Source organism: Sapajus apella, unplaced genomic scaffold (genome assembly GCF_009761245.1).
Source record: "Sapajus apella isolate SASKATOON/1434 unplaced genomic scaffold, GSC_monkey_1.0 scaffold102, whole genome shotgun sequence".
In the NCBI taxonomy this organism is placed as follows: domain Eukaryota; kingdom Metazoa; phylum Chordata; class Mammalia; order Primates; family Cebidae; genus Sapajus; species Sapajus apella.
The window spans coordinates 3,972,640-3,989,111 of NW_022437042.1; the positions used below are offsets into that span (position 1 = coordinate 3,972,640).

Genomic DNA, 16,472 nt, shown 5'->3' on the forward strand with positions numbered 1-16,472 from the left:
AGACTTTGCTCGTTCTTTTTTATCCTTTTTTCTCTAAACTTGTCTTTTTGTTTTATTTCATTAAGTTGGTCTTCGACCTCTGATATCTTTTCTTCTGCTTGATCAATTCGGCTGTTAAAACTTGTGCATAGTTCGCGAAGTTCTCGTGTTGCGTTTTTCAGCTCAATTAATTCACTTATATTCCTCTCTAAATTGTGTGTTATTGTTAACATTTCAACAAACCTTTTTTCAAAGTTCTTAGTTTCTTTGCATTGGGTTAGAACAAGTTCTTTTAATTCCCAGAAGTTTCTTATCACCCACTTTTTAAAGCCTGCTTCTGCTAATGGAACACAATCTTTCTCCATCAGGCCTTGTTCTGTTGCTGATGAGGAACTGTGATCCCCTGTAGAGGGAGAGGCGTTCTGATTTTGGGTATTCTCGACCTTTCTAGGCTGGTTTCTTCCCTTCATTATAAATTTATCCATCTGTGGTCTTTATAATTACCGTCTTTATAGTTGGGTTTCTGAATGGACGTCCAACTTGTTGATTCCCGGCGCTAAAATCTGAGCAACCCAAAACAGCAGCTTTAAGATTGATGGTGCTTTTCTGACTCTGCACCGAGAACCGCTGCACCAAGGCTGTGGCAAAACCGCCTCACCAGCCTCAAGAGTCGCGCTGGTCACCCGTGGGGCTCCTCTGCTGGGAATCTCCTGGTGCGTGAGAAACAAAAATTGATCTGAATGTGTGGCGTCCTCTCGTTCTCTGTGCTTTCAGTGGGAGCTACAATCCCGAGCTGCTAGTGATCAGCCATCTTGGATCTCTCTCCCAATAGCATTCTTTTTGATAATATTTTTCTCATTGGGTGTGATTATAGCTACATAAAATTATCTGGGGAGTTTTTCATATTTTTCAATGGCTGAAATAGCATACATCACCATAATTATCTGATGTTAAAGGTTAAATCAAAATTAACATGGGATCATCTTTGCACTTTTAATGATTGACTGTAACTATGATTCTAACCTTTGGGGTGCTCCAGGACTCAGTCCATTGTTTTCAACTTATCACTATGTGACTCTCTTCTCCCTAGGGGGTCTCATTCCGGTTCACGGTTGTTAAATATCATCAATAGATTTCCAAATTTATATTTCCAACATAATTTCTTCCCTGTGCTCCAGACCTTTAAATCCCAGAAGGCCTACTTGATAGCTCTACCCTGGTTGCTAAGAGACATCACAAACCATTATCTGTGAAACAGTACTCTTGGGCTTGGCATGGTGGCTCATGCCCATAATCCCAGCACTTTGGAAGGTTGAGGTGGGAGGACTGCTTATGCCGAGGAGTTCGCCACCTGCCTGGGCAACATAGCAAGACCCTGTCTCAAAAAATTAAAAATAAATAAATTTAAAACTAAAAAATATAAAAATATATAAGGAGTACTCTTGCTTTTTCCTTTCTTTTCTCAATCTTCTCCATCTCAGAAACGGTACCACCATTCACCCACTTGGCTCAAACTTAAAAACTATAGGTCGCTTTTATCTCCTTTCTTTCTCTCAATCTTTACAACCCCCGAGACAAACAATCTATAATGCCTGTCAAGTTTACTTTCAAAATATATTCTCAACCTCTTCCCAGATGAGCACCATTCCACATGTTACTGGAGATGGTGTTCATCTCCAATAACACCACTTTAGACTAAACAAAATCTTTATTAATACTTGCTTTGTCAATTGCAACAGTTTCTTCCACACTATCATCCCAATTTATATTCTTAATCTCTATATAATCTCTATTCCATGCCACATTCAGAGTAAAATGTTTCAAATCTGATGATGCTATCACTAAAAACACTACAATGTCACCTCCTCACACCTAGAATAAATTCAGTCTTCTTACTATTGCTTCTGAGGCCATGCAAGATAACATCTTTGCTTATGTATGTCCTCAACATTGTCTCATTTCACTCTCTTCCAAACTTATCATGTTCTGGTCACACAGAGATCTTTTCTTTCTTTCTTTCTTTTTTTGAAACAGCCTCTCACTCTGTCACTCAGGCTGGAGTGTGGTAGTACAATCTCAACTCACTGCAGCCCTGCTTCTCCTGACTCAAACTACCCTCCCACCCCAGGCTCCCAGGCAGCTGAGATCACAGGTGTGTGCCACCATGACCAGCTATTTTTTGTATTTTTAGTAGAGATGGATTTTCTCCATGTTGCCCAGGCTGGTCTTGAACTTCTGAGCTCAAGCAATCCACCTGCCTCAGCCTCCCAAAGTGCTGGGGTAATCCCAGCTGTGCCCAGCTGAGATCTTCTCTATTTCTTGGAGATTTGAAGCTTTTTCTACACCAAGACTTTTGCTGCTGGAGTTCTAGATCTCAGCTCAAATGTCATCTCAAAGAGACCTTCCCTAAACTCCTTATATACATGGTACAACCTCAACCCCTGTAGAATCCCTATCTCTCATATCAATTTATATATTATCTTGCCAGCATATGTTATAATTTACTTATTTATTTATTGAGACAAGATCTCACTCTGTCACCCAGGCTGGAGTGCAGTGGTGTAATCATGGCCCACTGCAGCCTCGATCTCTCAGGCTCAGCTAATCCTCCCACCTCAGCCTCCTGAGTAGCTGGGACTACAGGCACACACCACTATGCCTGGCTATTTTTTACACTTTCAAAAGTTAGAGACAGGGTTTTGCCATGTTACCTAGTCTGGTCCTGAAGTCCTGGGCTCAAGTGATCCACCCGCCTTGGCCTCCCAGAGTGTTGGGATTACAGGTGTGAGCCACTGCACCTGGCCATATACCACAATTTATTATTACCTTACCTATTTATTTACTTTTTTCATTTATTATTCCACCCATGGGATATAAACAGCATGAAGGCCAGGACTTTTCAATATTTTCCACTACTTTTTGTCCAGTGGATTTACTATGCATTCAACAATTATCTGCCAAAGGAAGAAAAAGATATGGATCTGATCATCAAGAAGGGTCTAAGCTGGAAATACAGAGTCTTGCTTTTATTGCCCAGGCTGGAGTGCAATGGCCCAATTTTGGCTCACTGCAACCTCCACCTCCTAGGTTCAAGCGATGCTCCTGCCTCAGCCTTCTGAGTACCTGAAATTATAGGTGCCTGCCACCATGCCCAGCTAATTTTTTGTATTTTTAATAGAGACAGGGTTTCATCATGTTGGTCAGGCTGATCTTGAACTCCTGACCACAGGTGATCCACCTGCCTTGGCCTCCCAAAGTGTTGGGATTACAGGTGTGAGCCACCATGCCCAGCTGAGTATTGTTTTCAAGAAAGATGAGATTCTATTGAATACATCAATCTTTAAAAGGACAATCTGTCCAATTGCATTTAAGTTTACAGGTGGTGGACCCTGGGTGGCTGCTACTAACTGGTTGACACCCTAAAGCTGATGTTATGGAGCGTTCGCTTTTTCTCTTTCTGCATTCTCCTAACCTCCTCTCTCCTCAACACCAGGTTTTTGGCTGGGAATAGCCATGTTTTTAGAACATAAGACACATTATGTTCTAGAACATTGCTTTTTCCTTGAGATTGCTATTGTTATATTGTAAACTATGGCAGTGTTCATATTTGTTTGATTTTATAAGATTCATATGTGAGGGCCTGTTTTTTGTGTCTCTAAGCTCCAGGAATCTTGCATGAAGCTGAAGATGACCTGGCTCCAGAATGTGAAACCTCATGAAGTACCCTTCTGACTCCCAGCATCCTTCACCTCAGTGACACCTCAACTGGCTGGTGCTGAAAATAATGCAAAAGAATCAGGGAGGAGATGCGCTGCATGTATTTTGGAACAAGGGAGAGCAGACGGATTTCTTTATAACTTAATCCTATTGGAGAAAGGGGATTGATATAGCTGAGTTCAAAGGGGGTTGGGAAAATAGCATTAAATTTTAGAGATTATAGCAAGTTTGTTTAATTTCCTTCATTAATTTATTGACCAAATAGTCATTGATGGCATAGTATGTGTTAGAAACTATAATTACATGTTATTATCTGGTGCACACATTATAATCCAATTGGATGAGTTTGGTTAGATAAAAGGACAAAATACTAATCTTGTCGCCCAGGCTGGAGTGCAATGGCATGATCTCAGCTCACTGCAACCTCTGTCTCCTGAGTTCAATTGATTTTCCTGCCTCAGCTTCCCAAGTAGCTGGGATTACAGGCACCCACCACCATGCCTGGCTAATTTTTTGTATTTTTAGTAGAGACGGGGTTTCACCATGTTGGCCAGGCTCGTTTCGAACTCCTGACCTCAGGTGATCCACCTACTTTGGCCTTCCAAAGTGCTGGGATTACAGGCGTGAGCCACGGCGCCCAGCCAAGAAAGCCTAATTTTAAATACAGTGTACATCAGGGGTGTCTTTGTAGCCTTGCACATAGTGTGGCCTTTGGATAAACCCAGTTGAAATAACATCTATTCTTGTAACTCTCGGGGCAGAGTCAAAGAAATTTTCATGAAAGGCCTTGAGTGATTGAACTGCTCATCACTTTAGTCTCAATGGAAATGAATGGGCAGTGGCAAATATTAGGAAAGTGAAGGCAGGGCTTTTCTGATTGTCTGCTGATTTCCCCCCTTGAGAGGAGCAGGCATTTTCTTGGTTGCCCACCAGCCTGACTGGAAGACCACTGGGGTGTCTTGAAGAAAGACAGTGCTTGAGGGTAAGGGGTATTGGCTATGCACTCTATCCCTCAGCCTTGGGCTACCCCATCCCAAATCCCTTTCCAGTCAACAGTGGATGGAGAACAAAATGGATTCCAAGGACAGACATCAGGGGCACCAGGCTCTGGATGGTGCTTCTCTTGGGAGGACTAAGTGGGTTAAAAATAGAACTGGACTGGGATGAGCAATCATGGGAATGCCTCTGGGCCCCTTCTCTCCCTCTTGGCGTGTTCTCTGCAGGCTCTCTGCTCCCCATGGCAGCTGCTGAAAAGCAAGAAGGGAGCTAGGGGTGGTTGGTTAGCTCTACCTCCAATCTGAGCTAAAGGTGTCCTCGAGTTTCCCCATGGGATCCCACCCAGCTCACCAAGATCAACCTTCGTCAAGGCTTTTCTGATCCTAACTGGTAATAAAGAGTGTGCACTTGACTGCTGTGTCTTCTATGTAGTGTGTATCTCAAGGCAGGTTTGCTCAGAGGTGGCAGCTTAAATCTGTATCTTCCCTCCATCCCGCTGAAGTTCAATCTCATTCACTACTGGAGGGCTCTTCCTCTTCCAACAAGTTACCCAAGGATTAGGGGCACCTCTGTGGGACCTTCAGTCCATCGTGATTGTCCCTGCTACCCTCACTGTCCACATGGTCCCTTGAAGGTGGGACTGCTCCAGGGCAGACTGCTCCAGGGCTGGTGGAGCATGAGGGGTCAGGTGAGGAAGATGCTTCTACCTAGGCTTGGAGCTCTGATGCCTGGGGTCTAGCCTCCTGTATACCAATAAGCCATTTCCTGAGATTCTGTCTCCCTAAAGTCCCCTGATGTCTCATGTGCAGAAACTTCCCTCCTGCATTTCTGCCTGCCAAGGCATGTCCCCTCTCTCCTATGCATAATCCTATCAAGGTGCTCAGAATTCTGGAAAGCAGTCAGGCTGTAGCCTGCCTGCTCACAAGACAAATGTTCCCTGAGGTGAAGGGGAGTGGAGGCCAGCTACCTGCTTGGTATGGGCACAGGAGTAGGGACAGAGAACAAAAGTGGCCCTGTCCCACCAGCAGCATTCTCACTTCCCTGAGAGTCATGATTACCAGGAGTGCTTTGGTTACTTACTTTGGAGCACTGGAGGGGAAAGTGTCCATCAGGGACAGCAAAACCAAAGCTAGGGTTTCTGGATTGGCAGCTAAGATTCTGTGATACTCATGTACCTATAGCTCCTTGGAATTTTTGGAAGATGAGACACAGATGAGACTTGGGAGTGTTACAGTACATTTTTATGTGTTTCTCAATGTGTAGTTTCTGGACCAGAAGCATCAGGATCACCTGGGAACTTGATAGAAATGCAAATTATCAGGCCCCACTCAGACTTCCTGATGCCAGAAGTTCTGGAATTGGGGCCCAGCAGGTGTTTCTGATGCACACTGAAGTTTGAGAACTTTTGTTTTCATCCATAGTGTAATGTGAACAAATCACCCTAGTTCTCATTATAGCTGGTTTATTTAGAGCTTCACAATATACTCTGATGTCCACTGAAATGTATAAAGGTCTGTGCATAGCTTTTTATGTAGCTCAGTGTGATTACCCAGCATATCAGGGCTGACTTTTTTCACGGTAACATGCCAGAATCACTGAAGTTGGCTGTCAATTCTCCCTTTGTTCTGGGATGCGCACATGCTGGTAAAGGCAGTAAGTGAGGCGTTTGTGGGAAGAGCCTGAGCTTTGACTCCAGAGAGAATTGGGTTCAAATACCTGCTCTGTATTCACTAGCTGTGCAACCTCGAACAAGTTTCTGAATTTCTTCAAGTCCCAGAAAGTGTTGGTTCCCTTCGCCTACCCTCAGGGTTCTGCTTTGTGATGCTGGGGTAATGAATATGAGGGATGCCTCTCCCGATTGCTTACTCAAACCATTGAGTGCCTTGTATGTGAGACTTTATGGCCATTATCCTGTTGGTAACCATCACATCTCTGTAAAGTTATACGTATAATAGCTACCCCCATTAACAGTTCTTCAAAGAGGACATTCTACTCTACTTTGCAGATGGGGCAACTTAATCACCTACCCAAAGTCATTCATTTGGGAAATACGGTGAAGCCTAGGTTCAAACTTCAATTTGCCTGGCACCAAACTCCATGCATTTTCTACTATAACACAGTGCCTTACCCTTTTACCCTTACCAATTAATAGCAGTTAATAGGGTATGTCAATAACTTGACCCATAGAGTTGACAATAATGGAGGAAATTTGAGTCGTAGAGAGAGTATGGTAGAAAGGGAAGTGGGTTGAGGTGCCAAAACAGTCAGGCTTTATTGCTATGGATTGTATTGGTGCTAGGAAAGGAAATGGCAGGAGAGGATTGGGTACATGTCTCCTAGGGGTGTTGAGACAGAGACGCAGGAGATGGACAGCATGCAATGGTTGGCATGTCCCCATCCCCACCCCCACTAAGACCCATGCCATCAACACTCAATGGTATGAATGGGCAATCGGGAGGCAACCCTTACATTCATTACTCCAGCATCACAAAGCAGAACCCCGAGGGTAGGGGAGGGGAACACTTTTTGAGGCTTGGAGAAATTCAGAAACTTGTTCCAGGTTGCACAGAGCAGGTATTTGAACCCAGTTCTCTCTGATGCCTCATTCAGCTGCAAGTAGTGGCTCCAATTCAGACCCTTGCTGTGGAAACCTCTGCAGACAATATGTAGGAATGGGGAGAAGCACCTTTCAGCCATCGCAGGAGAGAACAATAGAGTGATGGGTAAGTGTGCTTCTGTATTCCTGAGGGGGTGGGAGAGCTGCGTGTGATCAAGGCTAAGTGACTGGACTAATGAACAATGTAAGATAAAGGAATTTTTCTTGATAAAAACATGTTTCAAATGAGGAGAGTGCCCTGATATCTGGTAGAAGCGGAGGCTTTGTCCTCTCATGGGGCCAGCTCTCACTTACATGCAGAACGCAAGAAAGAACCAGGCCAATACCCCTAGGAGCCATGTCCCCAATCCTCTCCTTCCACTACCTCCTTTTCTAACACCAACACTAAAAACCAAGACACACAGGAAAGAACCAAGGAGATTTAAATCCACTCTCTTGGGAAATCATTTTCCTGAGGCCCTTCTGATGATCAAAATAGACTGCATTTATCAAAAGAGAACTATGAAAAGCAATTCACACCACCCATAATCCAAAAACCTGGAGGTGACTGCTGTTTATACTTTGATGTATTTATATACACACATATATTTACAGATATACATACATATATACCAAGACAGAACACAGTACACATTCTTTTGTGGCCTCCTCAACTGTAGAAGTAATGGCTCCAATCTGGAACCTCCTGTGGTGGACTATGTACCAAGCATGTGGTAAGGTATAAGGATACGGAGAAACACTTTTTGGGTGGTAGATGAGTAGTTAGATGTAGATATGTAGAGAGATAGAGGTAGAGAGATTTACTTACCAAAACAGAATGGTACGTATTTCTTTCTGATGCTCATCCTTCACTTAACACTAAGACACAACCACAGTCTCATATTCTTCATTTTTGATATTGTGATATTAAATGGCTTTGTAACATTTCGTCATGTCAATGTTTCACAATGTACTTACCTAGTTCGATCTTACTGGGCACTTAAAAATTGTTTCCAAATTTTTATTTTCACTGCCAACATTGTTAGTGCACAGTTTTTTGTACCATAGCCAAGAGTAAATATTATCACTAAAAATACATTAGCCAGTTTGAAAAATACCTTGTTTTAGTTTATACAGGCTGAGCAACTGTAATCCAAAAATCCCAAACCTGAAATGCTCCAAAACCCAAAACTTTTTGAGTGCCGCCATGATGCTCAAAGGAAATGCACATTGGAGCTGTTCAGATTTTCAGATTGGGGATGTTCAGCTGGCAAATACAATGCAAATATTCCAAAATCTTAAAAAAATCTAAAATCCAAAACAGTTCTGGTCCCTAGCATTTCAGATATGAGATACTCAACCTGTATTTCTTCGTTTACTAGGGAGGTGGAACATATTTTCAAGTTGCTTGTCTATTTTCAATTCTTCTGTCATAATTTTGCTATTCATGTCCTTATTCCAGCTTATTCAGGGAATATTCATCTTATCTTGTTTGTGTTTATTTGACAGTAAAAGTATCCCCTTAATTCTTTGTCATACTTAAGATTGCAAATATTTTCCCTTGTTTGTAGCTTACCTGTAAATTTGTGTCTGGTAGCATTTTAGTGATCTGACATATTAAGTGTTTATATGTTGAAATCTTTTTTCCACTGCCATTTCTTCTTTTTCTTCTATTCTTAGGAAGGTCTTTATTTTGAGATAAAATAAACAACCATTATATTTTCTTCTATATCTTTTATAGGTTTTTTTTAAACTTTACTTATCCTTGAATTTATTTTGGTATTGTGAGGTAGGAGACTAAGTGTATTTTCCCCCAAATAACTAACCTAGTATCTTAGTATCTCAACATCATATATTTTTTTTAATTTAAATTATTTTTTTGAGACAGCGTCTCCCTCTGTCACTGCAACCTCAAACTCCTAGGCTCAAACAGTCCTCCCACCTCAGCCACCTGAGTAGCTGGGAATACAGGCATGTGCCACCACGTCCAGCTATTCATTTGTTTATACATATTTTTGGAGACAGTGTCTTGCTATTTTGCCCAGGCTGGTCTTGAACTCCTCGCCTCAAGTGATCCACCTGCCTTGGCCTCCCAAAGTGCTGAGATTACAGGCATGAGCCACCTTGCCTGGCCCTCAGCATCATTTTTAAATGTTCCATTCTTTCCCCACTTATCTAAAAAGAACATCCTTATCAAATACCAAATATATATATACACACACACATATATACACACTAGTGTATATATGTGTGTGTGTATATTGTGACTTATCCTTTGAGCTGTTGGTCTATTCTCATACCTCTCTAACATCTGATTATAGCTTTATAATACATTTTAACAAATACAGTGCAAGTTATTACTCATTTTTCATTTTTTTTCTAAACTTTCTTCATAGTCTAGAATACACCCATGTATTCTCTCAGTTGAAGATTTATAATCTAATTCTGTATTCCTTTGAGTCCAAGATGTACTTCCTTCAATTGGATTCTGTGAGCCTTACCCTATAGCTTCACAATTCATTCTTTCTTTTTAAACCAGTCTGAGTAGATTTTTGTTCCTTAAGGTTTTATCTCAGCCTTATTCTCTCTATTTCCTCCTTCTATGATCTTATCTAAACAGCTGACATCTGTCATCTTTAGGAAGAAGTCCAGATTGATATAAATAAAAAGCTAACATTGGCTGAGTGTGGTGGCTCATGCCTATAATCCCAGCACTTTGGGAGGCCAAGGTGGGCAGATCACTTGAGGTAAGGAGTTCGAGACCAGCCTGGCCAACATGGTGAAACCTCGTCTCTACCAAAAATACAAACATAAACAAAAATTAGCCAGGCGTAGCAAGGGGGTCAGTATGGCTGAAGTAAGTATAGGAAAGTAGTAGATGAGGAGGGAGGGGCATGGGGGCTGTCGAAGATTAGGGCTGGAAACATTGCAGGTAAAGATTTCTTGAAACCAACTGTGCGCACAGTGGCTCACGCCTGTAATCCCAGCACTTTGGGAGGACGAGGCAGGTGGATTGCCTGAGGTCAGGAGTTTGAGACAAGACTGGCCAACACGGTGAAACCCCGTCTCTACTAAAAACACAAAAATTAGCCAGGTGTAGTGGTTCATGACTGTAATCCCAGCTACTTGGGAGCTACTCAGGGGGCTGAGGTATGAGAGTCACCTGAAACTGGGAGGCGGAGGTGGCAATCAGACGAGATTACTCCCCTGTACTCCAGCCTGTGCAACAGAACGAGACTCTGTCTAGAAAAAAATTTTTTTTGTGTGTGCTGAAAGTGAAACTTTACTGATATCTTAAGTTCAACCCTTTTTTTAAATTATACTTTAAGTTCTGGGGTACATGTGCAGAACATGCAGCTTTGTTACATAGGTATATACATGCCATGGTGGTTTGCTGCATCCATCACCCCGTCATCTACATTAGGTATTTCTGCTAATGCTATCCCTCCCTTAGCCCCCTACCCCCCGATAGGCCTGGTATGTGATGTTCCCCTTCCTGTGTCCATGTGTTCTCATTGTTTAACACCCATTTATGAGAATATGCGCTCCAGCCTGTGTGACAGAAAGAGACTCTGTCTCAAAAACAAAAAACAAATTTCTTGAAACCCTTCCCAGAAGGCCTTAAATTGGGGAATAGGAACTGTGTATTAATAGGGTTCAGAACCACCTGGCAAAGATAGTTGAGTGACATTGCTACACTGCACTTACAGCTGAGGGACAATGGGAAGGAGTATGAATGGGATTTATTTAAGGAAAGTGAGAAGAGAGACACATTTACTCTCTTCACACTAATGCACAGTCAAAATGATTCATGGTGCAGAAGAGTTTGAGGGCAGAATGACAATGATACGTGATCAGAATAACTAGATAAGGCTACCCTGAAAAAAAGTGACCTTCGGGGCTTAATATTACTGATGAGGTACAGTGCAAACTGGCCTTGGTTTTGATTTTCTAAAAGGCATGCTGCCACAACATCCGTTGGCCCCACAAATGGGCTGGATAAAACTCAAGTTATTTTAAGAATATTGGAAAACATTTATAAGGCAACTACATACAAGATAGAAGAGTACAGAAGTCGGGTTTCTGTAACCATTTAATGGAAGGCATTTGCTTTAAAAAAATCTATTGTTTCTGTGAAAGGCAGGATGTATAGTGGTTAAGTGCATGGTCTTTAGAGGGCAAACAGAACTGCGCTCAAATGTGCATTTTGCCACTTACTCCTGTATGACTTTGGTTAAGTAACCAACTCAAGCCTCAGTCATCTCATCTGGAAACTGGGAATGATGCCCCCAACGTCAGAGAGTTGATGTATCAAATGAAATAGTGTGTTTAAAGCACACAATACTGTAACTGCTCAATAAAATTATGGCTTTTTCCTACTAAAGATGCATTGTATGGCAAGATTTCTCCTGTTCATTATGCATACCTCTTTAAAGGAACCCAAGCTTACACTGCTTTCAAAATACATGCAGACAGTAAAAACAAAGGAAAGAAAAAACATTTCATCAGAATTCTAAAGGCAGTTCTGGCATTCAAAAAGTATACACATTGAACTTACAAAGATGACCCTCCAAGTTGACTTTCTAGATGCATGGTAACCCTCACAGCAACATATATCGAACGACTCTTCCTGATATCAGTCATCTTAAAGTGCTTCTTTCAGAGGCCTCGTGAGGTAGCAGAGTTATGAAGGCCATTTTTTGACTTAATTAAAAGCTACTAAATGTTTTTCAGGAAATGAAACCCTAATGTTCTGGAACTATGGAGGGAGCCAATGTCTAATTCCTTCTCCTACCAAAAATACCCCTTATGTAAAAAGGAGCATGTTTATGTATGTGTTGTCATTTTATCCAATTATATAAAAATTGAGCATTAGACTGGATTGTAAGGAATTTTTTAAAAATTTCAGAAAATGGATAGCTCCTCCCCATATCACACCATATCCCTGATGTATATCTCACCCAGAATGAAATAAACTTCAACAATGAGTATACTTCATCAATGCAGACAGACATATGCTGAAAGTACATTTGTTAAGATGTTCTTACATTTGATAGATTTCCACATTTTGTTTTTGATGATTCCTTGTAATTTCCATGACTATGTAGGCCTCCCTATTTGAGATGTCTGTACTAAAAAGGTTCTGTACTAGTGCCTTCCTAATGACGGGACTTGGTTACATTGCAGACCTATGAGATCCTATGATTCCTGTTGACAATCCAAGAGACAAGAATTTAAGGAACTTAGATTACACAAATAACTATAAGCTCTTAAGGCTGGGCATATGGAATAAAAATGAGGTTATCCATAGTGGCATGGAATGTATGATCTTTATTATTTTTTAATCCATCAATCTAAAATCACACATACTAGATCAAACAGGAGTACCACAGTATATTTTATTTTGCAGGTATTAATTAGTTCTCTAAATTGATACATCCAAAACTTTAGTTAGCAGCAAGATCAGTCCTTCTAAAGCAGCTTAGGTGAAAAACAATTCTTTACATTCATGAGTTCAAAGTCATACTGTCTGATCCACTGTTGTGTTGACATAAAAATGAACTCAGCAAGCAAAGCTAATTGATCACTCAGCTCATAGATTTTGAGCTTTCTGTATCTTATTGGAGTTGAAGCAGTTTTTAACCCTCTGTTAATATTCTGTATTTTAATTCTCAAAGAATTAAATATACATATTTTCTAATTAAGACAGAGCCATGATAACTATTGAGGAATTAGTGATATTAGTCTTATGCCCAAAATGTAGAATGCTTGTAAATGAACCCATAATTTTGAATGTATCTGAATTTCCAATGTATATGCTTAGCAAGGTCACAAGCTGATTTAATTAATCTGGCTTCTAGACAATCATCTTAGAAATATGTATTGAAATGAAGCCACTATTCTTTATGGTGCCATCATTTTAACCAAATGCTTTTATAACAAGCAGTTGTTCTCCAAAGAGAACATGTTAAAAGAAAACATTCTTTACGTACTTAGCAAATAGAGAAGAGTGTGAATCTGCATGTCAGAGCTATAGAGTTCTAGAGGAGCTGTAATTGAGCAATCTAACTTTCTACTCCAGTTTGGAATATATGTTTTTGAGATGTACATATAGACAAGACAGTAAAGGAAGATTTTGATAAATTTTCTTTAACAAAATTTTGTAATTCCAGTTATTGGCAAAGAGTTCTGGCATGAGTTAATGGCAGCAATACAGTGGTGAGCATCTGCATTGTGCTGAGAGGTAGATTGGGACTTAATCCTTGGATTTAATAACCAACTCACTTTAGTTAAGGTTCAGGTTTAACTTTTTCAATCCAAAAAAAAAAAAAAAAAAAAAAAATCTGAAGTGAAGGCAGATCTTTGGGAACTTTTGTTTTTAGTTGAATGTAGAGATAAAATAGCTTGATAAAATAAACATCTGACTTACACTAATGATAGGTGTACAAAGCAGCCATTTGGACCCTAGACAACTTCAACACTATGTTTCCAAATAAAAGGGCCATTCGACAGCTGAACCAATCAAGCAAACATGGGGATAAGCGGTCTCTAGTACCTTACTCCAGAAGCCAGAGCCATCAGAGTTCCCTACAGGGATATAAATCTACATCAAGATCAACAAATTTACAGGATAGTCTTGGTCCAGCTTTGGCTAGGCAGCCATCTGATTGACAACACATCAGGGCCCACTAGCCTCTAGAGTAAGCTCTTGTTGCTGAGAGAAAAAAGAAATCAGTATATGAAAAATATCAGCTAGAGTATATTCATGTAGGGAATTGGAGAGTGCAGGAGGCACACAAACAAAGTACATAGAGTTTTTGTTTTCAGTGCAGGATAAATGAACCTTCTCAATAAGTTAAGGCTCTGAGGGGAAAAAAACTTTCTAAATAACAACTTAATAAACCATAACCCATATAGGTGTTCCAAATCAACACCTTTTTAAAAAAGCTGAAGGTCTTACTTCATCCTTCAGTGTAAATGTCAAGTCTGAGAAAATCAGTATATTTCAAACTCCAGAACAAAAAAATAAAAAAAGGAAAAGAAATCTCCTTGTTAAAATATAGTAGTTACTAACAGTAATGGAGAATACAGCCAGACTTTTTGCTATTAAATATAATATGAAGCCATTTCTTTCTTAACAGAAAAACATGGATTTAAGTAATGCTAATTAGGAGGTGGGGAAAGGAAGTCTTATCATGAATTGAGTTTCATGTCTGCCACCAATGAAAATGAATTCATTATGTTCTTAAATTTTTTTCCTGAAGCAAGTTAAATTCTCTAACAACTTTGATATTACAAGTAACATCAAAGTAGTAAAATATAAGTAACTGTAACATATAAAATTACACATCAGTAAAAATGCTTTCATAATTGGATCCAGGGCTTAAAATCATTATTGCCTTAAAAAATTATAAGCCACAATTGTTCTTTTAATTATACTTTAACAAAGGAAGAAAAAAACAGAAAAAAATTGTTCCTAATATTTTTTGTCTTAAATAAGTGTACTCATGCCCAAGTCAGCTAGCAAGCCACTGAAGTTAGTCTGTATATCTTAAACAATCTGTTGCACAGCTGGTCCTGGCTTTTAGCCAATGGAAAAGTAACTTCTAATTGCAAAAAAACCCAAAAAGCATTAGATTTAATTGATTACACAGACTGATAACCAGTACGACTTTTCCTTCTTCCAATCATATAAGAGATAAAGACAACAATTATAAGGAAGCCCAAGGCCACACCCACTGTAACAGGAATAAGAAAGTTGAGGTCAGAGTCAGCAGAACATTCTTCAGCTGTTAGAAAAGAACAGACAGCAAGGAAAGTAAGTTAGTAAAGAATGCAATTAAGTAGGAAAAAGCATGCAAGAAACAAGCATTTTGAAAGCGTACATAGCTTAGTCCTTTATAGCATTACCTCTATTTTCTTATTTGCTCAATAACTCATTATCACTGTATCCAAAATCACATGAAATTCCTCAGTACAAAAAGCAGAAGGTAAGGGAAGAATGGGAAAGGGCCCAAAATAGATAACTGTGCTTGCCTAATATGGGAAGACTTTAGGTCTGATTGTCTAATAACACTGGGGAAAGGAGCCATCATCCACACTTAAAACCACTGCTTGTGTATTTCCTTATTCTCTTTCTCCTTTGCCACACCTATAATTAAAGTATAAATAAGAATTCTGTATAAGTAATAGAATTTAAGTTAAAAAAAGGATCGAGAATGTACTATGTGTGTGTGTGTGTATATATATATATATATTTATTTATTTATTTATTTTTTGCACAGGCATTAGGTAGCTATCAGATTATATACAATTATTTTTAGCTGAGCAGTGGCCTGGAAGAATAACACCAGAATCTAACACATTGCAGTCCATTCCGCCGAACCACCAGGAAAGCAACATGTGCAATGTAGATTTTGAGTTCTAGATTCAGACAGAGCTGAGTTTAAATCTTGACTCCTTCAAGTACTTGCCAAAGGACCTTGGGCAAGTTATTTAAACTGGGCCTCACTTTCCTCTTCTGCAAGAGGGGGATAATAATACCTATAAGGTATTTGAGGATTAAATACAATTATATTTTGAAAGCATCTGATACACATCAGGAGGTCAGCAAGTGTTCATTCTCTTTTCTTCTTATGCTCATGATCCCATCTGAGGAGGATTAGGTTTTGAAGTAGCAAACAGACATCAAAATAGGAGTGTTTTGGTATATTACTATTGAAAAAGCCAATATCAGTATTTAAAAAGACCAAAAAACTTAAAACGTAGTACAGAAGCCCAAAGTGCCCAATTCTGGTCTCATAATTTCAAGTGTAAACCAGATTGCTGTTTTACTGTTGAATGACTAGATTTCATTGGGGGCAATTTTTATCAAAATGCTAATAATAGTTGCGTTGCCCACTTGATATGGAAACTCAATGAATTTCACTCCCCTTTCCGTAAAATTATGGGGTTAGAGTAAATAATCTTTAAGGTCCTTTCCAGTAATAGCTAATGAAATTAACAAAATGTGTTATCTGGTGTGATTTAGGACTGAGCAATAACTTGTCTTTTTCCTCTAATTTTAACTTTTCCTCCTCTTGTACTTTTGACATTCATAAAAATGTTGCTATGGTTCTGAGTATATAACATTCAGTAACTACATTAGCCTATGTTGAAAGAACTTACTGTATTTTACTGAAAG

At 39.8% G+C, this 16,472-nt stretch overlaps 1 protein-coding gene across 1 annotated transcript in view; it reads right to left on the reverse strand.

The window, feature by feature from the left end:
- Nucleotides 1-12,599: 12,599 nt before the first annotated feature.
- Nucleotides 12,600-16,472, reverse strand: part of LAMP2 (lysosomal associated membrane protein 2) — a 44,139-nt gene continuing 40,266 nt past the window's right edge. The window contains exon 9 of the mRNA XM_032258403.1: nucleotides 12,600-15,078. Coding sequence (XP_032114294.1) covers nucleotides 14,936-15,078 — 143 coding nt within the window. The 3' untranslated portion in view covers nucleotides 12,600-14,935. The remainder of the gene's footprint in view (nucleotides 15,079-16,472) is intronic.